The 25,385-nt window shown below is 46.1% G+C and overlaps 1 protein-coding gene across 1 annotated transcript in view; it reads left to right on the forward strand.

Moving 5' to 3' along the window:
• Positions 1 to 25,385, forward strand: part of smg1 (SMG1 nonsense mediated mRNA decay associated PI3K related kinase) — a 60,142-nt gene that overhangs the window by 19,566 nt on the left and 15,191 nt on the right. Inside the window, 28 exon segments of the mRNA XM_034113789.1 lie at positions 606 to 746; positions 1,197 to 1,423; positions 2,276 to 2,475; positions 2,622 to 2,783; positions 4,509 to 4,663; positions 4,769 to 4,902; positions 5,729 to 6,040; positions 7,388 to 7,526; positions 9,338 to 9,488; positions 10,122 to 10,242; positions 10,686 to 10,934; positions 11,583 to 11,734; positions 11,889 to 12,024; positions 12,193 to 12,337; positions 12,465 to 12,603; positions 13,445 to 13,666; positions 13,757 to 13,937; positions 19,278 to 19,439; positions 19,680 to 19,897; positions 20,344 to 20,498; positions 20,951 to 21,173; positions 21,806 to 22,052; positions 22,159 to 22,388; positions 22,490 to 22,735; positions 22,813 to 22,951; positions 23,809 to 23,918; positions 24,635 to 24,853; positions 25,108 to 25,301. Of these exon segments, the coding sequence (XP_033969680.1) occupies positions 606 to 746; positions 1,197 to 1,423; positions 2,276 to 2,475; positions 2,622 to 2,783; positions 4,509 to 4,663; positions 4,769 to 4,902; positions 5,729 to 6,040; positions 7,388 to 7,526; positions 9,338 to 9,488; positions 10,122 to 10,242; positions 10,686 to 10,934; positions 11,583 to 11,734; positions 11,889 to 12,024; positions 12,193 to 12,337; positions 12,465 to 12,603; positions 13,445 to 13,666; positions 13,757 to 13,937; positions 19,278 to 19,439; positions 19,680 to 19,897; positions 20,344 to 20,498; positions 20,951 to 21,173; positions 21,806 to 22,052; positions 22,159 to 22,388; positions 22,490 to 22,735; positions 22,813 to 22,951; positions 23,809 to 23,918; positions 24,635 to 24,853; positions 25,108 to 25,301 (5,109 nt within the window).

Below are 25,385 nucleotides of genomic sequence, written 5' to 3' on the forward strand. Positions count from 1 at the left end.
CCTCATTTTTCGTCAACGAAAGTAAAGAGAGATTTTGGCATAGTTTTTATTTAGTAAACTACATTTTCGTCAACGATATTGCATGATGATTTTATTACAGTTATTGTTTACTGCCGTCGGTGCCTTCTCGTTCGTTGACGAACATATTTCGTCATAGTTTTAGTCAACGAAATGAACACTAGTACCAGCAGGTCTATTGAATTAAACACTTTTTTTTTTGTTCAACTAACTCAACATGAATATATGCACTATATAAGTTAGTTGAAGTAGGAGGGCAGAAAGCAATGCTTATAAATAATAGTCCTCCTGTGAGTTATTCAATTGTTTTTGGTCAAGGACCTCAAACCTTAAGGCGTAATAACAAAAAAGAAATGTGATAAATTGGTTTAGAAAGTAAATAAACCAAAAATACTCCAAGTCATGTACAGGGACTAAAATGATAATACAATACAAGTTTAGACTGAAGGAGTCATGTCCTAAGGAAAGTCCTTTTCTGGTTTTGAATCTCTTAATTGCTCCGATTTTTGATGTCCAAATGGTTTAACACAAGACAGGTGTCAATGAATGTGTCTGGTGTATGACTTAATGATTGTGTTTCCCCACAGTAACCACAGCCACCCTGAGATGAGGGAAATCTCTCTGGCCATCCGTCACAACATGAGCCGAGCTCCCAGCACCACCTTCCACCCCCAGGACTTCAGCGACCTCATCAGCTTCATCCTGTACGGAGTCCTGCACCGCGGGGGGTACGTCACGGCGACGGAGGCATTTGAAACAAGTTTCAACCTCTGTTACTGTTCTCTTACAGTCTCAGACATTTTGAAAGAAAGTCAGTCAACCTTCTAGCAAACATAACGGTGGTGTTCATCCATTAGAAGAGAGAACAGTGGAGTATTTTTCTTCTTCAGGAGGTCAAGTTGATATTTTAATAATACACCATTATTAAAAAGATTCCCCACAACCACTGCGTAATTGTCCATTACATTTACATATCATATAAATGTGTCTTTGGCACTGGCAAGTAAGATGAAATGAATAAGTGCAGAATGGTTTGTTCTTCCACTGTTTTGGATCAATTCAAGTATATCCAGTTTCTGGATGGCTCAGTCATGGATCCCAGCGAGTCCCTCTGCAGATGAATGTGCGTACTATAGCAGAATGTCTTTAACGCTGAGCTTCTCATTCCTGTCTGACAGGAAGGACCCCTGGCTGGAGCGCCTGTACTACAGCTGCCAGCGGCTGGAGAAGAGGGACGGCCGAGCGGCTGCAGACAGCTGCAGGCCGGGGGTGGTGCCGCGGGTGCTGCTGAAGACCGAGGCGGTGATGTGGCAGTGGGCCGTGTGGGAGGCTGCTCAGTTCACCGTGCTGTCCAAACTCAGAACCCCGCTGGGCCGCGCTCAGGACACCTTCCAGACCATCGAAGGTAGGAAGTCCAGATCCTCTGTGTGTCACAGGCACATACAATTCATTTGGGTTTCAAGCCTTTTTTATCTTGGAATGCTATAGCAGGTTGTTACAAACTAATGAGGCTAATGTGCATATGCCATTGTGGGTATAAGGGGACACCTCAGAATGTGTGTGATGTGGTCAATATGCAAAAGCCACCTATTAAAAATATAATAAAGTTGCGTTTTTTTAAAAGAGAGGCAGGGGGCAAAACACTGATTTTTAAATCACTCTGCTGTGTTTGAGAGATCGTAGGGAAATTATCCAATTTCACATAATTGGTCCAAAAAACATGATTTAGTTGCTGCAATTAATTTGCCATTGTTGAGTATCTGAACCTGCAAAGTAGTGTCTGGCTTATTCATGAAATACTCTTCCTTGACAGTTGGTGACAGTAGGTAGCGCATTAATGACCTTGTTAATAAAAGACAGTAGAAGTGATGCGCGGGATGTAGGGACAAGACGAACAGTAAAGGATACATATTTGAGAAGGGAAAATGCAGACTCTAAATTGGGTCCCAGACACAATTGTAACCCAGAGGAAAAGCTTAGGATGTGTGGTGGTTTATCTTACGTCTGGATTTACTTTACAAAATGTGTTTGTTCATGTTCAAAATGTACATTGTTTTCCTTGAACAGAAAAACAAGTTGAATATTCAAAATTGATATTTTCTGTATGTATAGAGGCATGTTGTAATTGTCAATAATTGTACAATGCTTTGGTAATACTGTAAGTCATTATGCCAGTCCCCCTGTTGGACATGACTTGGAGATGTTGTGGTTCACAGTGTCTCAAAGCTCCCTTCATTCTCCCCCCTCTGTGTTTCAGGAATGATCCGGAGCCTGGCGGCCCACAGTCTGAACCCGGAGCAGGATGTGGGAGCCTGGGCCGGGACTGGGGGGGACGGAGATGGTCACCACTCCAATCAGCTGCGCCTGGCTCTGCTGCTGCAGTATGTGGAGAACCTGGAGAAGCTCATGTACAACGCCTACGAGGGCTGCGCCAATGCTCTCACTGCCCCCCCGAAGGTGTGCAACCTGAAGCTCCACACTCCACAGCCTCTTCAGCACTAAAACTCAGGAGTGCTGAGACCTTAGAACACAATTGAAATATCAGTCATTAATAAAGAAGGCTTTATTAGCTTTAAGGAATATTCCCTTCTCATGTGTCCCAGGGTATCAGGACGTTCTTCTACACCAACCGGCAGACGTGCCAGGACTGGCTGACGAGGATCCGCCTGGCGCTGATGAGAGTCGGGCTTCTGTCGGGCCAGCCGGCAGTCACCATTCGCCACGGCTTCGACCTGCTGACAGAGATTAAAAACAGCAACACGCAGGTCGGTACAAACACACTGACTCATGCTCTACCTTCAGAGGCTGCAGATGTTTTGTTGCAGGTCGTAGCCTGCACACAGGAAGCACAGTTAGTCTCTGAGGCTTCTGTGTGCACCTTCCTGCTGTGGAACTTCAGGGTGTATAGTTTACATAGTAAAGTGATACTGATTATAAGGGGGTGGGGTCTCTAGGAAATCAGGTTGTTAGGGTTTTCTCAAGATTTGAATATGTGTCTTGATTAAGGAACCTGGGAACTATGTGTAACATAGTGACATCACTTTGTGACACTCAAGCTATTGGCTAGCACTCCATCACATTGTAAGTGATAGGCTAAGGGGCGGGAGAGTAAAGTTGGATGGCAAAATAAACAAAAACAAATCTATTCCAATCAATTTCATTAAAAAGCTAAATTGAGACACACTAGAACTAGTTTTTTCGATCGATACCTTAACCTGTTAAGCCCGAGAGGCCCCTAATCCGGGGCCTGCGGGGTGTTTTTTAACGAAACTGTGTCTCAGGGCTTCTTAATATTTGAAAACCTATTAATGTGTCATACCCATTTAACGGGAAGAAACTCAGCTAACTGACGATACGAACCATTTTTACCGAAACAAAACACAAGTCTCACAAGAAGCGTCTAAATGAGCCCTGAGCGAAAAAAGGCTAATGCACTTAGCACAGAATTCAAGGTCAAAATACCCTTATTACTTATCGTAACTGCACATACAATATATCACATTAAAGCTGAGATTCCACAGATTCTATAGGTATTGGTATCATCACTGAGCGATCAGAACTCGTGACAGGGGAAGCAAACACAGACATCACAACACGTAGCATTACGGAACATTCACGGGAGATCGTCTCACCTTTGCTGTTGTTCTGATCAAAAGTCGTGTTCAATGGCATTAAAACGATAAAAACGCTGCTGAAGGTTAATCCATAGGTTAATCCAAAGTGTCTGTCACTTTGAAATGATTACTGATAATCCATCATAACATTTTTATGTCAAAAACGGAGATTTCATATTAGCTGCTAATGATAGCCACCAGAGTGTATCGCAGCTTCCGGTTCCGGGGCATTCTGGCTGCGCAGCACTCATTCACCAATGGGTCATGTTTAGATGGATTTTAGGAACTCCCCCTCGATTCTATTGGCTCTAACGGTTAAAAAGAGATGTCAATCATCAAAATCGACCGAGGGGGGCCAGAGATATGGAAAATGCACCCAAATGACCCCAGAAGTGGGTTTTCTTTTCTAAATCTCTCTAAAAAGGTCAAATGTCACTTGTTTTGCATTAATCTTGATACAGGGTATTCCTAAAGCTTTTAGTCTACTATCCCATCATTCAAGGGTGGTTTTCACTATAAGTCATGTTTTTTCTTTTTTTGGATGGACACAATAATTTACATTTTTTTACTATGTTCAATCTGAATTTACTTTAAAATTAAAAAAATCTATATTGATTCTGACTTCTCTACATCCAACTCACAGGTTTATCTTTGCTTTGAGAAAAAAGATTATTAATTTAACCCTTTTAGAAGTGAAGATATGGTCATTTGTTCTGGGAATGTCATTTTCGAGCCTGAGACCTGAAAAACAGGCTCGGGGCTCAACTGGTTAAAGACATCCAGCACACATGCCTAGCACTAGTGATTTAGATGACACAGGTGTGTGGTTATCTGATGGTATAAACTGGTAGACTAACAGCATGTTCTGCCTCTCAGGGTCCAGAGATGGAGGTTCCTCTGACGCTGCTGGTGGAGGCTCTGTGTGAGCTGCGCTGCCCGGAGGCCATCCAGGGCCTGGCCGCCTGGAGCCTCAGCACCACGGGCCGAAGCCTGGGCTGGCTGCCCTCCGTGGCCCTGCAGGCGGAGGGACGGTGAGCAGCCCCACCTCACACACACATCCTCAGGGCTAAGCATATCCATGTGATTGGTTTGGCTATTTGGTTCCTCTATTTAAAAGTGTGTGTTTGTGTGTTCAGGTTTGAGAAGGCAGCTCTGGAGTATCAGGATCAGCTGTCTGCCGCCACAGGGATGGACTGCAGCATCAAAAGCCCAGAATGCAGTCTGCTCAAAATCTCCAGCAACACCAGCAGCCCCAAACACACCAGCAACGGTAACCAGAGATATCCACAGTATATGCAGGCCAACTACTCTTTTCTTACTTCTGCACCGCACTCACTATGTCTACATTGTAGTTAATGACCCGAAATTAAATAAGTTACAAAGATGAATGAATTTGCTAATAGTATAGGGGACATTAATAGAGCGGTGCAGTGACATCGTGTTTTTGTAGACGGCCCGGGGGTTAGCTAACGCTAAAAGCTAACGTTATAAAGGAACAACATCACGCTGACATAACTTTACGTCACCACCGTTTAAGCTAAAGGCGCCTAAAGTTAGGCGTGATGACGCTTCTCATTTAGACACTCGTTTGCAACCAAGTGTTTACTGACGTATTTTATGTCTTAAAACAAAATGTTATAATCTCTTCATCTTGTTTTAACCATAGACCTTATTTCAGACTTATAACCAAAAGAACAGCAAAAAAAGTTCATTTGGAAATGAGGGAGCCTGAAAGTGCTAAAAGCTAACTAATCCCCAGGTATAAGACTCATTCCTGCACCACCCTATAACTTACTCTGTGTAGCAGAGATGTGATGAAGCAGTCACTAACATCCCCATCATATCAGCTAGTTGTAAGATCAATAAAGTCAGTGAACGTAGAGTTGCCAGGTCCTTAGCTTCACCACCACTAACAATAATGTCTCTGTATTTTAGCTTGTTTAATTGTATGGGGTGAGATGGCAAAATAATGTTCTAAATGATAACCTTTTTATAATTTGCTGTAGTGTATGATTTGTTAGATACTACTGTTAAGACTAACGTCGTCATTGGACTGCTGCTTTTAATCGTTTTTTTTGGTCGGGTTCCTCTAAAAGGGGACAACAGGAAGACGGTGCTGCTGAAGTCCAGCGAGTGCTCTCCTGAGGTGATCAACTTCCTGGCCAACAAGGCGTGTCAGTGTTACGTGGCGCTCTGTGATTGGTCCTCTGTGAAGGAGTGGCAGGCCGCCGTCAACGGCCTCAAACAGAACTCCACCAACCCCGTCGGCATCAACCTGAGGACGGACTTCAACTACATCCAGGCGCTGAGCCGCTTTGAGGAGGGGGACCTGGCGGAGTGTGGGGCTCAGCTGGAGCTGCTGCCGGGGGAGGACTGCAGCGCGCTGAGCAGCAGCAAGGACAAGCTGGGTGAGAGACGGCACACACACACACACTCTTTGAACTGTAAATACTGTAGCTTTTTATACTAAAAGATGAAATGTAATCGTGTTTAAAGGTATTTATAGTAGCTTTAAAGAGTTTGTTGTGGCAATTTAGCACTCGCAACAGGAAAGAATGAAATAATGAGGAAACATTACCTTTGCTCTCAAGCAGTGATAGTAATGCTCCACAGACTAAAAAGATCGTGTGTGCTTTATACATGTAAAACACACACGAACATACACTTGAACATACAGCTAACACACGAACATAGATTAGTGGATATGTTCCAGATGTCGAAAGCTCATTATCTCATGACGTCTTTAGGAGTAATTCATATCTTATCAGGATATGAATTTCCCAATTAACAAAGCATATATATACACGTTTGCACATGGACGCACATGCAATCTTCCTTACATGAACTAACACACGAACCTCTATAATGATGATTATAATCTAATCAGCCTCTTTGTACTTCCTCTCACCCCTAATAATTGCGGAGGAGACGATGGGCCTCTCTGAATCTGGAAACTGTAATTCAATAACATACAGTTATTATATAGTTATATTGAGAAGGTCCAAGCCTGACATAACAAGTTAGATTGCATATTAGTTGTGTCAGCATTTCGGTTACAAATAATTAGTGCTGTTTAATGTGACCGGTAAGATTTCAATATACCGGACGGATGGGAAAAATGGTTGAATAGTATGCGTTTATTATTGAGCTTTTTTTCTATTGAACAATTGTGTTCATGGCAGATTATTTTAACTGGAGAATATGACCGGAGAGATGCTGAGGTGTACTTGAGCAAGTCACCAAACCCCTTACTCCTCTGGGGGAGTAAGGGGTTTGGTGGGTTTACACCTTTTTAAATAATGTGTAAAGGTCCTATTTGTACAAATGCATGTGTGAATTTCAGGCCTGTGTGAATGAATGTCAAATAACAGGCAACATTGATTACCCTCATTGATTCATAAAGTATGTCCTCTTGCTACAATACTGCTTTATTGATAAAGCACTTTAAAACCTCTAGACCAAAGTGCAGTTCAGAGAAATATATATTTTTTTAGAATAAACAAGAATACAACATTATACCATTTTAAATGCAACATTCTAAAAGGTGTCGACAGAAAGGAGGAAAGGTGAGTTTTAAGAAGCGATTTTATAAAAAAAAAAAAAAAGAAAATGTAGAGGCCTGTCTAATGTGAGGGGAATGATCGGTCCACAGTTTAGGGGCTGCAGCAGCGAAAGCAACCCTGTCAGCATCACCCTGAGGACAGATTTGGATGAGTTTGTTCTTCTAAATGTTCTTGTGTGACTTTGCTGGTCAGATCTGAAGCGGCTGCTGCCCTCCATCAGTCCTGATCCTACGGAGCTACAGAGAGCCATCGAGGTGCAGCTCCTCCGCAGCTCTGTGAGCGCCATGAGCAAAGCCCTGCAGCAGGAGCAGAGGACCGCAGCCAACCCAGAGTGAGTAGCCTATAGGGGAAAGCAGAATCCCTCATCGGTATAGCTTTGACTCAACAGATGTAGTTTGTGTGATGTACGACCCTGCCATGGTTTGTATTTATGGAGGTTTTTCTAGTTGTTCTGAAAGGCCTCACTGAAAGGAAACCATAGTGTTGCACTTGGTTGTAAACACAGTGCAATCATTCTGCAACCAATGCCTAAAATGGAATGATCCAATGCCAGTATCTTTGACGCCACCAGTTTCTATACTAATTGGTACTAGGTTATTTTAGTCCCTCCTTTTTTAAATTACATTGCATTAGCTGAGGCTTTTATCCAAAGCGACTTACAATAAGTGCATTCGACCAAGAAGATACAAACTAGAAGAAAACAGAATCATATAAGTACATCAGGTTTCATAGAGCCAAAACAAGTGCTACTCAACTAGCTTTAGATAAGCCAGTCCTGTGTTAGTATGTAAGTGCTTTGTTAGTAATTCTATCGCTCGAAGTGGAGTTGAAAGAGATGTGTTTTCAGTCTGCGCCGGAAGATGTGTAAGCTTTCTGCTGTCCTGATTTCAATGGGGAGCTCATTCCACCATTTTGGAGCCAGGATAGCAAACCGACGTGTTTTTGCAGATAGGAACTTGGGTCCCCCTCGCAGTGCGGGTGCAGCGAGCCGTTTGGCTGATGCAGAGCGGAGTGCACGTGCTGGGGTGTATGGTTTAACCATGTCCTGGATGTAGGAAGGGCCAGATCCATTCACAGCATGGTACGTAAGTACCAGTGTCTTGAAGTGGATTCTAGCAGTTACCGGAAGCCAGTGAAGGGAGCGGAGGAGTGGCGTGGTGTGGGAACATTTAGGAAGGTTGAAGACCAGACGAGCCGCTGCATTCTGGATGAGCTGCAGAGGTCGGATGGCACATGCAGGTAGACCGGCCAGGAGGGACCAGCCAGGAGGGAGTTGCAGTAGTCTAGGCGTGAGATGACGAGAGCCTGGACCAGAACCTGCGTCGCTTTCTGGGTCAGGAGGGGACGTATCCTCCTGATGTTGTAAAGCGTGTATCTGCAGCAGCGGGTTGTAGCAGCGATGTTTGCAGTGAAGGACAGGTTGTTATCTAGGGTCACACCCAGATTCCTTGCAGTCTGAGTCGGGGAAACAACAGAGGGGCCGATGTTGATTGTTAGGTCAAGGGTGGGACAATCTTTTCCCGGAAGGAAAAGCAGTTCAGTCTTGTCAAGGTTGAGCTTGAGGTGGTGAGCAGTAGGGCTGTACCCGAATATCCGAATATTCGTTCGTTGGAGTACTATTCGGGTTTCAATTTCGTTATTCGTTTTTCGTTTTTTTCCTGAGACCAGACTGGTGCGGATCCAGAAGGTTGTTCTGATGGAGATAACAGGAGAGTTGTTTAAAGACAGCGTGATTTAGACAGGAATGGGAGGAGAGAGACAGGCCTGTAGTTTATAACATCAGACGGGTTGAGAGTGGGTTTCTTTAGGAGAGGGTTTACTCTTGCCTCCTTGAGACTGTTTGGAAAGTGACCAGAAGTTAGAGAAGTGTTGATGAAATGGGTGAGAAACGGTAGAATATCAGGAGCGATAGTCTGAAGGAGGTTTGAGGGGATAGGGTCCCCAATCCAATTCCTAGCATTCATTACATTGCATTTAGCTGAGGCTTTTATCCAAAGCGACTTACAATAAGTGCATTCGACCACTGAAACCAAGAAGATAGCTCTCTCCCTTGTTAGACTTACCTAATAGAGATTTATATGAGCTTTTCTTCTACTTTTAGTTCAGCTCCACTGTTAGTAAACATGTGATGTGATGTTGCAGTACGTTGGTGCGCTGCCTGAAGCAGACGGGCCGGATCTGCCTGGGTCCTCTCCGCCTCTCCACCCTCACCCTGTCTGACGCCCTGCCCACCCTGCCCACCCTGCAGCTGCACTGCACCGCTGCCCTGGAAAACACGCTCACCGGACAGGAAGTATGTACACACATTTGGCTTTATTTAATAATCATAGAATGCATTCATATTAGAAATATCTGAATGGCTAGCTTTGTTATCTTAAAGGGTTTGGTCACTAGAAAATGCAAAAAAATGAAGAGGGTAACAAGAAAAATCCTTTGTCCCCTGTGCATGTCTGAACATATAATGATAACACTGTTGAATGACAGAGATGCTGGCAAATATATGTATAGCATTGTATATGCAGATGTGCGTCACTAAGACATCTCATTTGGAGCTGATCAAACAATGTAAACGATGATTTTAACTCGGCATTTTTTTGCACAGATTGCAAAGTGGCAAAGTATTATAACGTATTGTTCGAGCAAAGGGATTGCACAATTGTATTATGTATTTATTTTTTGGAGCACACAGACTTATTGAGCATTGTTTTATTATCACTGCTCTAGCAAAGTGTTTTCTTTAATTCTTTTGAAAGGAATGCTCACGTTCATATTGATGTATTTTGATAAATGTTAACTTTACGTGACTATTTGTGTTGGAGGGGCCCGACTTTTCTTTTTCTCCAGAAAGTTTGAGAACCACTGCGATAGACGCTCATTGTTAAACATGTTGGGGCTAATGAAACCCTGTGTGTGTGTGTGTGTGCAGGAGTGTATGATTCCTCTGGGCAGCGAGGCTCTGAGCTCCTGTAAGCAGCAGGATGTCCAGCCTTTCCTTCAGGCCCTCAGATACACCATGTTCCAAAGGCAACTGCTCCAGAAACTTAAAGGTAATTACCAATTCATACAATAGATGCATTAACCATTATCAAATGGCGATTCTGAATAAAAAGTTGAAAGGAGCTTTCCATTTTGAGTTTGCCATCCTCAGAATCAAAAGCAAACGGAACACCTCAGTGTGGCTTTTTCTTCTTCCTTTCTGCAAATATGAAACCAATCTTGTACCGCCAAACCTTTACATTTGTTGGGTCTTCCTTTCTTTATTGAAGAAGTTCACTACAAAAAAGTAGTTCCGTTGAGTCTGTGGTAAGCTTGTCCTATAACTTCACAATAAAAGCTCCCTTCTGGTTCACTAATGGGAAGCTTTTAATGTGAAGCAGCAACAGGAAATGTTGGGTTTCGCTCTGTCTCACACAGCTCTGGTATGGCTGAAGGAACATGTAGATAGTATAATAATGTTAATCCAAAGGTCTGCATGTCCATCCTTGTCCAGGTCACTCTCCCTCCACCGACAGCCACCTCATAGAGCTTCGTCTCACTGCTGTCAAATTTGCCCGTAAGAAAGGCAACATTGCCCTGGCGTCCCGCCTGCTCAGCCAGTGTGGGGACAGGACACAGGAAGAAGGGGGGCAGCAGGAGGGGCTGAGCCAGGCCTTCAGACATCTCTCCCTGGAGGGCACTGTGGGGGAGAGGTGGGGCGCAGAGCTGCAGATCGAGAAAGCTAAAGTCCTGAGGAATGCAGGTAAACAACTGGAGACATTCAAACTGCACACATAACAGAGCGGCAGCTTTGATTTTGTATTTGGAAAGCGTTAAAATTCCTTCAAACCATGATGTCAGCATGTTTTCATGCTTCCTCCTGATTTGCTGAAATACGTTATATTCTCCTGGTCTTATTGCTGATTACAAAACGTATTAGTCTATTGGTATTTATCACACATAATAGACAATCAATACATTTTATTGATGATTTGGCCAATACCAATAAAGTGATATTTTATGTATTTTTCATTATAGTACACGGTCAGACCTAAATACAATGAGTTTAGTACTATATATTATTTAGTTTAGAAGTGTAATACCTGCATTTGCGGTTGTCAAGGTAGAAATAAACAGGAGGCAGAGAGCTTATTTGCAGCAACAGGTTGCCTCATGCCCTTATATGTTTTAAATATTCTTATAAGGTGGAAAGGGGTGGGAATTTTGTAAAAAAAAAGAATGCACCAAATGCCCGCTTTTATAAAAACACGCACTGAGCCTGAGGGAGAAAACCCTGGGTTAACAAATCCAGTTGATGACCCCCTCTGTAGTACACGTTATCTCTGGTTAGGGTCTCTGAAGTCTGGTGTTGATGTCCTTAGCTGTCTCTAAGCAGTGTCTCTGTCCACAGGCCAGTCCATGGCAGCCATGGAGATGCTGAGCAGGGCTGCTCTGTCTTACTGTCACGTGGGGAAGAATGAAGGCGCCGCCTGCCGCTCCCTGCTGACACTCTGCAAATGGCTGCTGGCCGACTGGAAGGACATGACGCCTCAGCTGAAACAGGCATGCTCTCTCTTCATACTGATCTACTTTACATTTTGCCGAGCTGTGATATTTCAAACATTAAAATGACTTTTGTTTTTGTAATATAGTTCTTCACACCCAGTGTGCTCTGGCTGGTTGTATTGTTAATGAGATGCCTGATGTTGTGGTGCAGGTGGTGAAGCGGTCAGGAGCAGTGAACTCCTCCAGCGCTGTGGGCAGCATGTCTCCTCTGAGCCGGAACATCGGCGCTCTGCTGGAGCTCCCCCTGGAGGATCAGGGGATCCCCCACATCATCACTGAGACCTCAGGTAACACAGAGCACAGGAATAAATCCCAAATAAAGGTCAAATAGAAAATACATTAGACTAAAGATTTTAATATAAACAGATAAAGTTAAAGTAAAAAGTGTCTGCAAACTATGAAGTACAATACAGCAGTGTTCTAGCTCCATTTGAAAGTTGGTGTTGTCCCTGCAGTGAGTGTGGGCGTCGGGGAGCCAGACTTCGTGCTGGGGCAGCTCTACCAGCTCTCCACCAGCCTGGCTCCAGAGATGGCAAAGTCCTGGGCCGCACTGGCCAGCTGGGCCTACCGCTGGGGCCGGAAGGTGGTGGATAACGCCAGGTTAGTGCACCCAGCTTCACCTGTATGAGATAATGCAATTGAATGTACCACAGTCAATCAAAAGACATGAACACATGAAACGGCATACTGCAGGAATATTTCATCACATGATTTGTTTTCTCCTCAGCCAAGGGGAGGGATTGCCTCTTCTTCCTGGAGAGAAGAAGGAGATAGAGGAGCTGCTGCCGGCAACCACCAGTGAAGAAGACAAGGAGATCATCTTCAGCATCCTCGGACAGGCCATGTGTCGACCTACCGGCATTCAGGTAGAGTCTGACTTCAGTGGGGTATTTACTGACGTATTTTATGTCTTAGAAAAAACATTAGAATCTCCTTTTCAGGCTTCTAACCAAAAACACGTTCTTAAAACGTTTAACTTTGAGACAAGAGGCGCTTTCACACCGGAGTACTTTTCCCCGTACTTTTCCCTTTTAGTTCCGATAGTTCCTTGGATTTTGCGTTCACACCAAAAAGAGAACTTGGTTCATGAGAACTTTCCCCCCCTTTTTCAGTCCCTGCTAGAGAGCAGGCACTTTCCTGGGGAGAAAAAAGTTCCAATTTCTGATTGGCTGGGCGAATTGCAAACCACGCCCCGTAAAACTCTGAAAAGTTTTGTGAAGCCGCCATTGTATTTGCTGCCATTAGCATTATTAGCATTAGCATTAGCTCAGCGCACCAACGGAGAGAGACTAACTTATGGCAACACAAAAAAAAACATGGGAGCGGTGGAGATGAGGAGGTGTCGGCGTTCTGGCGATTTACTCTGAAGGCTTCAGTAGAAGCTGCTGGGAGTCCCAGCAGCTTCTACTGAAGCCAGTCCCCAACTCCGGGGACTTCGGGCGGCAGTATACGCCGTGAAGTTGTTTGCGGCCTGCCAGTAAACCCAAAGTAGAAGAAGTGGCTTCATTTGCGAAATCTTCCCTCAGGGACTTATTCCGGTGTGAACGCGATCTGCTCTTTAGTTCCATGGGAGAACTAAGTGCTGGGAACTAAGTATGGCAAAGTACTTGGTGTGAAAGCGCCTAAGGGCTCTGGAATTTTATACTTTTTTTTTCTGGTTTTGAGGACTAATTCCTGCATCAATACGATGCTTTTGATGTGTGTCAGGATGAGGACATGGCTCTGCAGCAGGAGGACGATGATGAGGACGACATGGTGGATGTGATCTGGCGGCAGCTCACAGGCTCCTGCCCCTGGCTGGGGGAGGCGGGCCAGCCCGTCACCGACGGTCTGATCCGGGTCTGGAGGCGGGTGGTGGACCGCATATTCGGCCTGTACCGGGTCTCCTGCCAGGCCTACTTCACCTTCCTCAAGCTCAACGCTGGACAAGTGAGGGATCCCCTTTGTACACTTACTGACTTCAGATCTGTGTGGCTGATGGAGAGCAGCCCTTCATCCTGAGTGTGTGTTGTGTTTCAGGTCCCTATAGATGAGGAAGACCCCAAACTCCTGCTGTCCTGTCAGAACAGCAAACAGAGCAACGACGACATGATCGTCATGGCAACCCTGCGTCTCCTCCGTCTGCTGGTGAAGCATGCCGGTGAACTGAGGGAGGGGCTAGAGTTGGGCTTAGCCTCCACCCCTACAGCACCCTGGAGGGGTATGTATGACTGAGGAGCAGTTATGAATGGACAACATATCTGAATTCTGACTGGGCGTGTGTGTGTTCAAGGTTCAAGGTTCTTTATTGTCAATCTGACATAGCTACAGAGTAATTATGCAGTTGAAAATCTTATGTCACAGGCTTCTCCAACAATGCAACATAATAACATAACATAATAACAATAAGAGCAAGAGCAATACAAAAATAATAATAGTTATAAAAATGAAATAAAGTTATGATGTGGAATAGTGCAGTATGAGTCTATATACAAGTTATTGGAATGATATATATATATTAGGTATTAGATACATACTACTGAGTAGCAGTTGAATGTTTGAAGTTGTTTCAACAGTTCAATTTTTTTAACAGTCTCACTGCCCGCGGGAAGAAACTGTCTCCGAATCTTCTTGTCCTTGCCAGGATGCTGCGGTAACGTCTGCCAGACGGCAACAGAAAGAACAGTTTGTGGCTGGGGTGATGGGGGTCTTTGATAATCCGTAGTGATTTCTTCCTGAGCCGCTGGGAGTAAAGGTCCTCCATGGATGGCAGCTCCGTCCTGGTGATGTGCTGTGCAGTTTTCACCACCCTCTGTAAAGCCTTACGATCGAGGTCGGTGCAGCTGCCGTACCAGGCCGTCATGCTGCCAGTCAGGATACTCTCTATCGTGCACCTGTAGAAGTTGCAGAGTATCCTGGAATCCATTTTGAACCTCCTCAACCTGCGGAGGAAGAAGAGCCGCTGTCGAGCTTTCTTGGTGATGGTGGTGGTGTGAAGAGACCATGTCAGGTCCTCAGTGATGTGGACCCCAAGGAACCTGAAGCTTTTGACTCTCTCCACCGTAGTCCCATTGATGGCGATGGGGGCGTGTCCCTCTCCCTGCTGCTTCCTGTAGTCCACAATCAGCTCCTTTGTTTTGCTGATGTTGAGATGGAGGTTGTTCTCCTGGCACCAAGATGTCAGGTTTTCGACCTCCTCTCTGTACGCCGTCTCGTCATCGTCTGTGATCTGGCCGATGACGGTCGTGTCATCAGCAAACTTCACGATGGTGTTGGAGCTGTGTGTGGCCACGCAGTCGTGGGTGAACAGGGAGTAGAGGAGAGGGCTGAGCACGCAGCCTTGAGGGGCACCGGTGTTGAGAATCAGGGTGGAGGATGTGATGTTTCCCACCCGCACTGCCTGGGGTCTGCCCGTCAGGAAGTTCAGGATCCAGTCACAGAGGGCGCTGTTGAGCCCGAGGTCTCTGAGCTTGATGGCCAGCTTAGATAGATAGATAGATAGATAGATCGTACTTTATTGATCCCAAATTGGGAAATTGTTTTTGTTACAGCAGCATAAAAGGCATTTTACAATAAAACAAAATATACAAGAATAGAAATAAAATAAAATAAAATATAAAATAAAATATAAAATATACATGTCAAAATACAAAATAGAAAATATACATACAGATATTATATATATATACAAATATATATATATTCAAAATATATGGAATTATGGAGTATTAAATATGAAACAGATTATGTGTGAGTAAAATGTACAAGGTGGTTTTATTTCTAGAGAAACTATGGAGCAGAGAGTTCTCTTCCAGCCAGAGGTGATTTGTTGTACAGAGTTATTGCAGTGGGCAGGAATGTTTTCCAGTATCTGTCCTTGTGACAGGGGAGCTGCAGCAGTCTGTTGGAGAAGGAGCTCCGTTGACTGTCCAGCTGCAGGTGGAGAGGATGGGTGGGGTTATCCATGATGGACAACAGCCTGTTCAGTGTCCTCCTCTCCACCACAGCTTCAAAGGGTTCCAGCTTGATGCCGATGACTGACCCAGCTTTCCTGATCAGTTTATTGATCCTGCAGGTGTCACCGGCTCTGATGCTGCCCCCCCAGCAGACCGCAGCAAAGAAGAGTGCACTAGCCACAACAGACTGATAGAAGATCTCCAGCATCTTACTGCATACGTTGAAGGATCTCAGCTTCCTCAGAAAATAGAGTCTGCTCATCCCCTTCTTGTACACAGCGTCAGTGTTGATCCTCCAGTTCAGCCCATTGTCTAAGTGCACTCCCAGGTACTTGTAGACCTCCACAACTGCCACATCCTCTCCCAGAATGCACAGGGGCAGAGGAGGAGATGTCCTCTTCCTCCTGAAATCAATGACCATCTCTCTGGTCTTGGCCACATTCAAAAGCAGATGATTTCTTCCAGTCCACTCAACAAAATCACCCACCAGCGCTCTGTACTCCTCCTCCCGTCCATCCCTTATACACCCTACCACTGCAGAGTCATCCGAAAACTTCTGCAGGTGGCATGACTCTGAGTTGTATAGAAAGTCAGAGGTGTATAAGGTGAACAGGAAAGGAGACAGCACAGTCCCCTGTGGGGCTCCAATACTACCAACCACCACATCAGACAGCACACTGCCCAGCCGGACGTACTGTGGTCTGTCCGTGAGGTAGTTGGTAATCCAGGAGATGGTGGACGAGTTTACCCTCATAGCCTGCAGCTTGTCACTCAGTAGCCGAGGCTGGATCGTGTTGAATGCACTGGAGAAATCAAAAAAGGTGATTCTCACAGTGCAACCCGATCCATTCAGGTATGAGTGAGCACGCTGCAGCAGGTAAATAATGGCATCGTCCACCCCCAGGTGAGGCTGGTAGGCAAATTGCAGAGGGTCAAGGAATGATCTCACCTGCGGTCTGAGATGGGCCAAGACCAGTCTCTCAAGCACCTTCATCACATGAGATGTGAGTGCTACAGGGCGATAGTCATTGAGCCCAGAAGGAGTTGTCTTTTTAGGGACCGGAACAACGCATGATGTCTTCCACAGCACCGGGATGGTCTCCAAGTGCAGGCTCAGGTTGAACAGGTGTTGGAGAACAGGAGACAGCTGGCGGGCACAGGTCCTCAGGACCCTGGGGCTGATACCATCAGGGCCAGCAGCCTTGCCTTGGTGGAGTTTTTCCATCTGACTCTGGACCTGTCCTGTGCTCACAGTGAAGCGGGGGGGGGGGCTTGATGGAAGGGGGGATAGAGGGGGGGGGGGTCTGAGGCAAGATGAGCAGAGGGGGGGGGGGGGTCAGCGGGCAATGTGAGCAGAGGGGGGGTGCAGAAGCCAGGCTGGGTGGTGGAGGAGAGGTGTGAAGTGTAGGTGGTGAGCAGAGGGGGGATGTTGACGCCAGGCTGAGAGGAGGAGGTGAGGTGAGAAGAGGAAGTGGAGGAGACAGCAGCGGGCGGAGAGCTAAACCTATTGAAGAAGGTGTTCAGCTCGTTGGCCCTCTCCAGGGTGCCCACAGTCAGTCTGTCTCTCCCTTTGAAGCCAGTGATAGCCTTCATCCCAGCCCAGACATCCCTGCTATTGTTCAGCTGGAGCTTAGTCTCCAGCTTCTTCCTGTACGAATCTCTGCCCCTCCTCAAATTGTCTCTCAGTTGATGCTGGACACTCTTCAGCATTGATTTGTCCCCAGACTTATAAGCTTCCTTTTTCTTATTTAAAAGAGTTTTCAGGTCACTAGTAATCCAGGGTTTATTATTGGGGAAACAGTTGACAGTTTTAGCCGGTAATATTGTTTGTTCACAGAAGTTGATGTATTCTGTGATGCAGTCAGTCATATTATTGATGTCCTCTCCATGTGGCACACAAAGCACGTCCCAGTCAGTGGTCTCGAAGCAGTCCTGTAGAGCCTCATTAGCCCCTGGAGTCCATTTCCTCACAGTCCTGGTGGATACAGGCTGCCTCTGCACCAGTGGGACATATTTAGGAGCCAAAAAGACGAGGTTGTGGTCAGATCTGCCCAGGGGGGGGAGGGCAGTGGCACAATATGCATTCTTGGTATTAGCATATAAAAGATCCAGAGTATTATTTCCCCTGGTGGGGCATGTCACATACTGAGTGAATGTAGGCAGAGATTTGTCCAGTTTTGCACGGTTAAAATCCCCAGTTATTGTTATGAATGCATTTGGGTGAAGAGTTTGGAGTTTGGCCACAGAAGAGTGAATGACGTCACCAGCCACCTCCGCGTCCGCGTTCGGTGGAATATAGACAGCAACTACGATGACAGAATAAAGTTCTCTAGGTAGATAAAATGGACGTAATCCCACAGCTAGCAGTTCAATGTCCGGGCTACAGAAACGCTCCTTCACAGTAACATGTCCAGGATTACACCATCGTTCGTTCACATACAGTGCAATCCCTCCTCCTTTCTTTTTACCGCTCAGAATAACGTCCCTGTCCGCCCGAACACTCGTGAAGCCGGGGAGAGCCGTGTTATTATCCGGGATGAGCGAGTGCAACCAAGTCTCGGTAAAACACATGATGCTACACTCACGGTATTCCCACTGCGTCTTCGTCAGCACGCGGAGCTCGTCCATCTTATTCCCCAAAGACCTCACGTTCCCCATTATGATGGCCGGTACACAGGGTTTGTACCTCATCTTCTTCTTCATCCTCAGCTTGGCCCCAGCTCTGCAGCCCCGCTTGAGCCTCCGAAGCTCCTCCGGGATGTCATGCCTGGCTCCGGGCAGCAGCACGGGTCGGCACAGCGCAATCAGCTGCTCACGCGTGTAAACAATGCCATCACTCCTCTGAGCATGGCTCTCCGACACAAAAAGTGAAAAAAGTAGCAGAAGAATGACCAGAAAACGTTCGAAGTAAAACGTGGCCATAGTTCGCTGCAAAACAAAATAAATATCCAAAGAAAAAAGTACAACTAAGAGAACTTGGAGGGCACAATGGTGTTGAATGCTGAACTGTAGTCAATGAACTGTGTGTGTGTGTGTGTGTGTGTGTGTGTGTGTGTGTGTGTGTGTGTGTGTGTGTGTGTGTGTGTGTGTGTGTGTGTGTGTGTGTGATGTGTGTGTGTGTGTGTGTGTGTGTGTGTGTGTGTGTGTGTGTGTGTGTGTGTGTGTGTGTGTGTGTGTGTGTGTGTGTGTGTGTGTGTGTGTGTGTGTGTGTGTGTGTGTGTGTGTGTGTGGTGTGTGTGTGTGTGTGTGTGTGGGTGGTGTGTGTGTGTGTGTGTGTGTGTGTGTGTGTGTGTGTGTGTGTGTGTGTGTGTGTGTGTGTGTGTGTGTTGTGTGTGTGTGTGTGTGTGTGTGTGTGTGTGTGTGTGTGTGTGTGTGTTGTAAATAAATGTGTTTTGTACTCAGTCAAGCAGTTCCAGAGTCATATCATACTGCAACGTGTCTTGTAACAAGAGGCAGTTTTCCTGCCCCACTCTCATACAAGAAAGAAAGCAGGATGTGCTATCTCAGTGTACAAACAATCATCATGTCTGCCCCCCCCCCCCCCTTCTGACAACCTACTTAAGGACCTGCTGCTGGTTCTTAACTGTAACATGTGTCCTCCTCAGGTATCATCCCCCAGCTGTTTTCCCGTCTTAACCATCCAGAGGCTTACATCCGGCAGAGCATATGCAGTCTGCTGTGTCGAGTGGCCCAGGACTCCCCCCACCTCATCCTGTACCCCGCCATCGTGGGCTCACTCTCCCTGGGAGGGGAGGCTCAGAATGCAGGTAAACTTAAATGACATGTGCAGGAAGTCTTTCACTTTTCTGATTGAATTACAAGGCATTTGTTTCTTAGACACTACATGATGTCTGTTGGCTGTTAATAGTTGAACTGATGACTGTCACTGGTCAAAACTCCATACACAATGGCATTGAAGTGAAAATAATTAGTAGCCATCAAAACAATAAGAAAGAGTGATGCATGCCAGTAAAATGCTAATACTGTAATCTAATATGCGTTCACAGGGAGTAAACTGCCGTCAGCTCTGCCCACCTTCCTGGGCAGCATGCAGGGGGAGGGTCTGGGTGGGGGGGAGGAAGAGCAGGCAGAGAGCGGGGCCCAGGGAGAGGCTTCAGAGGAGCTGTCCACCTTCTGCTCCAGTCAGGACCAGGCCATGATGCAGGACTGCTACAGCAAGATCGTGGAGAAGCTGTCCCTCGCCAACCCCACCATGGTGCTGCAGGTAGGAGGGGGCTGCACTCACTGATGTACTAATGCCTTAACTTAACCCCCCTGTCAGAAGTCTAACTCGAGCACAGTATCAGCACTTCATTCATTATTCAGTGATCATTTTAGTTATCACATAAACGACGGCCCAAAAGACGACCCATCTTTTGACAACAAAAAGAAACCTTTAATAATAATGCACAACGGTGTGTGTGTATATACATGTTAATATATGTGATATAATGCAGTACATCTTTACTTTACATTTGTATTTATTTATTTGAATATTTTTATTTGATCATTTTCCCCTTATTTTTGATGTTTTTAGGAGATATCTTTATTGTGTTTCATCTTTTTATGCACATACTTAACTTCTTGAGTTTATATCATTATTTGCATTCAATCTTTATGTTTTTATTTACTTCTCAAATGAAGATTAATGAAGGATTGTGATTGGTGCAGGTGCAGCAGCTGGTGGGGGAGCTGCGCAGAGTCACCCTCCTGTGGGACGAGCTGTGGCTGGGCGTGCTGCAGCAGCAACACATGCACGTCCTGAGGAGGATCCAGCAGCTGGAGGACGAGGTCAAGAGGGTGCAGATCAACAACACGCTGCGCAGGTGAGGCTCCGCACACACACACATCTAGAGGAACACTACTCGAGCTGCTTAGCCACAGCTGCCCTGGGGTTTTCTTTTCCAACTACAACAGTGCTAACGTTTATTGGGAAAAGGTATCCAACATCTTGTTGTGGGTTTAAAGCTCATGCATAGAAATCAAGACTTTTAGGCTCAACTGGACTCTGTTATTGTTGCAGTGCTATACATGTTGATATTGTAGGCCAGAGGGGCCAATTGCTAATCACTTCTTTGCATTTGAATGTTTACTTTTCAAGTGTTGTTTTCCCAATGTCCTGTTCTGCAGTAATGTAAAAGAGTAGAAACTGAACTACAGTGCGTGTTCAACCCTGTCTTAAAACACCTGTTAAAGTTCCATTCAGATATGCTCTTAGCTCCCTAATGGTTCTGGGTCAGGATGTTGTACTTCTAGTAACAACCTGTGTTGTCTGCAGGGATGAGAAGATCGCCATCATGCGGGAGAAGCACTCTGCTCTGATGCGTCCGGTGGTCTTCGCTCTGGATCACGTGTGCAGCATCACAGCGACTCCAGCAGAGACCCCTCATGAGACCTGGTTCCAGCAGACCTACGGGGACCCCATCACCTCCGCCCTCGAGCGCCTGAGAAACCCCACCAACCCCGCTAACCCTGCCAGCAGCTGGCTGCCCTTCAAACAGGTGTGTGTGCGTGTGTGTGTGTGTGTGTGTGTGTGTGTCTATATGTCTATATGAAAGTGATTTTGATGTGAGGATCTGTACCAAACAAGAACCTTTTTTATGAAGTCCTTAAAGGTGGGGTAGGTAAGTTTGAGAAACCGGCTCGAGATACACTTTTTGTTATAATCCATGGAATGCTCTTAACATCCCGATAGCAATGAATATCTTAAGAGCTTTGACAAGAAATCCATAACAAAATGTCATCTGTGGAAGCTGTAATACTGTAAATCTTGTGCCCTCATTGGTCATGTGTGCGTTCGTGTGTGTTGGAGGAGGGGCTCTATAAGGAAGTGGCAGATTTTCTCCGGTTGTGTATTTTCAAATTCTAGCGATCTCGAGCCGGTTTCTCAAACTTACCTACCCCACCTTTAAGATACCGTTTTTATGCCAGGACTTTTCTTCAGCTCCACAATACTTTATTCAGATATTTTGACTTAATAATCCACTAACTGTGATTTCTATATTGCACTAGCCCATATTGTGATTTCAATACAATTTAGATAAATTGTTCAGCTCTAATTTCAATTTGGTTGTCGGCTCATTAACGGTTAGTCATCTTCATTGATATAATGAATAAAGTTGTTTATGATCAGATCATGATGAGCCTGCAGCAGCGTTCTCAGAAGCGAGCCAGCTATCTGCTTCACCTGGACGAGATCAGTCCTCGCCTCGTCTCCATGACAACGACAGAGATGGCGCTCCCAGGTGAGGTGTCGGCATCAGATGCCGTCACCATACAGAGCGTAGGCAACACCATCACCATCCTGCCCACCAAAACCAAGCCCAAGAAGCTGTTCTTCCTGGGCTCCGACGGACGCAACTACCCGTACCTCTTTAAAGGTAGGAGAGCAAATCAGCAGGGGATGGGGGGGGAGCATGTTAGTGAGTCGGGGCTGATGATAACAAGTTGAAGTGTGTCAGTAGTGATGGAACTCTTGTCTCTCAGGTCTGGAGGATTTGCATTTGGACGAGCGCATCATGCAGTTCCTGTCAATCGTCAACACCATGTTCACCAAGATCAACCAGCAGGAGCAGCCGCACTTCCACGCCCGCCACTACTCCGTCACCCCCCTCGGGACCCGGTCTGGACTCATCCAGTGGGTAGACGGGGCCACGCCGCTCTTCGGCCTCTACAAGCGCTGGCAGCAGAGGGAGGCGGTGCTGCAGGCTCAGAAGGTAACGCAGCTCCTTTCCTGTTGCAACCCATATTAAAGCACTAAAACTAAAACGTTTTCTTTCTCAAGTGAAATTGACACACTTGTTCTTGTCCTGACCAGGCCCAGGACTCCTTCCAGCAGCAGCCGGTGCCCCCGGTCCCCCGCCCCAGTGAGCTGTACTACAGCCGCATCGGGCCGGCTCTGAAGGCTGTGGGGCTCAGTCTGGATGTGACCAGGCGAGACTGGCCCCTGAGCGTCATGAAGGACGTGCTGAAGGAGTTGATGGAGACTACGCCCTCCAACCTGCTGGCCAAGGAGCTGTGGTGTTCGTGCACCACCCCCAGCGAGTGGTGGAGGGTCACTCAGGTAACCCCTGCTCAGCGGACATGTCTGATTATTAAATGTTCTGTTTGGTTTCTAACCCGTCTCTCTCTCTGCTGCAGTCCTACGCCAGATCCACTGCTGTCATGTCAATGGTGGGATACATCATCGGCCTCGGTGACCGTCACCTTGACAACGTGTTGATTGACATGACCACTGGAGAGGTGGTGCACATTGACTACAATGTGTGCTTTGAAAAAGGTCAGTTTCATATTGCTTTGCTTGAGTTTGTGTAAAGTGAGTTTAACTGCTGAATATATGTGACCTGCTTTATTGAAATCATTCGGATGTCGCAAAGGTACATTCCCAGATCGTGGATTAATGTGAAAAATGTGTGTTTTGGTTGGTTTTAAAGTCTTTTAGAAAATCTATTTAGTCTACGATGCGTTGAGTTGGCCTAATCAGTATGATGGATCTCTGGGATCTATCCACTTTCTGTTGAACGTGATGAGAGGGACAGCCTGCTAACAAGCTGTTATATAGACCAACACAGATTTCAGATTCCCAGCTAATCCAATGGTGGTCCTAAGGGGGGGCCAAATGGGCCCCTTTTAAAATGACTATGGCTAAAATATTGTCAGCAAACTTTGAAGGCCTTTTTCTCTGAATGGTGTCTTGGTAACAGTCGTCTTGCTATATGAAACAGTGTATAGAATTGGAGGGATGAAGCCCTCTTTAATGGTCACACATGCACAGCACACAGAGTGAAATGAGTTCTCTGCATTTCCATCCTAGTACCAGGAGTCTAGTACTAGGAGCAGTGAGCAGCTATTGTACAGCGCCATGGGAGTGGGGGCAAGGGGGGTGTCCGGTGCCTTGCTGAAGGGCACCACGGCAGGGCCCAGGAAGTGAACTGGGACCTCTCCAAGTGCCAGTCCACACTCCATATTTAGGTCTGGTCGGGGACTTGAACCAGCGACCCTACAGCTCCCAGTCCAAGCCCTTACTGACTGAGCATGTCTAGATACAAGTCTATTCTATTGCTGATCAAATGATTTGTGCCGCACAACATAACAATGTTTGAATCTGATCTGTTTCCACGTTGTTTGCGTCACCAGGGAAGAGCCTGAGGGTGCCGGAGAAGGTCCCCTTCAGGATGACCCACAACATAGAGACGGCTCTGGGAGTGACGGGGGTGGAGGGCATCTTCAGGCTGTCCTGTGAACAGGTAACTGTCCTTTCACACTCCCAGGCCCCATCACACTCACACTGAACTGTGTCATACTTACAGCTCAGGACTTCATTGTTAAACTATTGGTAAACTTGCTGAAGCCAAAGAGTGTGCTTGGATTAGTTTTGATGTTTTTTTGTTTTTTTTACTTGCATTTTAAGAAATTTAAAACTTTACTGGGAATACACAAAAGGAAATTCTGTCAAAACTTAAGAAATAACATTTAAAAAATGAATCGTTTGTGGAAAACTGAGGAATGTTACCTTTGAGTTTGATTCAAAGTTTGCCACACATCTACTTAAAGATCGTTAACGTTTTTTTATATCACTATTGTATCTTTTTGGGCTTCAACTACTTTTTTAGTCAACTTGTTCATCTATAAATGTAAATCTCCTGACATAGTCATCCCTTGGTATTGTAAATGAATCAATAATCTTCTCCCTTGTACTTGGACCTTCCTCAGGAGAATTGCATGTATTGAATAGTTTGACACGCTCTCCATCTATCTGTCCTTTGACACACACTGGGCAGCTCAGATGGGATGTGGTAATGACCTCTTCTCTCGATAGGAGGAAGAGAAACCTGGGCATTAAACAGCTAATCTGGCATGTTCTGGTTTCAATGATTCATCTTCAGTTTTCATCTCTAACTTGAATGTTTACTGGCTCTTGCTAAATGTTTCTGGAGTGCTTAAGATGATGGTGTGATTCCAGGTGGTGCAGATGATGCGTCGGGGCAGAGAGACCCTGCTGACCCTGCTGGAGGCCTTCGTCTACGACCCCCTGGTGGACTGGACGGCCGGGGGGGAGGTGGGCTTCGCTGGCGCCGTGTACGGAGGAGGAGGCCAGCAGGCTGACAGCAAGCAGAGCAAGAGGGAGATGGAGAGAGACATCACCCGCTCCCTGTTCTCCTCCAGGGTGGCTGAGATCAAGGTGAGCTCCAACAGGAGCAGAGTGTATGAATGAGTCTTCCACTGAAGAGAGGACCATCTGAGTCGGAGATAAAAGTACAACACTCATCGGCAGCAACACCCAGTCTCTGCCGGCCCATCTGCTCATTGAAATGGTCTTTAGGTCTTTGTTATAAGAAAGACACGGCATGAACATGCTTCTATTCTCATTTCTACATTGACGTCACCAGCGCTATGTAGACTCATGCCTTAAGGGTGTGTGTGTTCTGTGTGCAGGTGAACTGGTTTAAGAATCGAGACGAGATGCTGGCCGTGCTGCCGCAGGTGGAGGAGGCGGTGGAGGAGTACTTAGTCCTGCAGGAGCTGCTCTGCCAGGGGGAGAAACTGCAGGCAAAACTACAGGAGGAGATGGCCTTCCTGGAGGGGGCCGAGAACCATCAGGACCACCTGATCCTCACCCTGGAGCACAGGTCTGACACCACAGAACTATACTATGTTAATATTATATTCCAAATCCATGTTAGATGAATCTTTAAGTAATCTTCCATTCAGAT

This window comes from Trematomus bernacchii, unplaced genomic scaffold (genome assembly GCF_902827165.1).
Source record: "Trematomus bernacchii unplaced genomic scaffold, fTreBer1.1, whole genome shotgun sequence".
Classification (NCBI taxonomy): domain Eukaryota; kingdom Metazoa; phylum Chordata; class Actinopteri; order Perciformes; family Nototheniidae; genus Trematomus; species Trematomus bernacchii.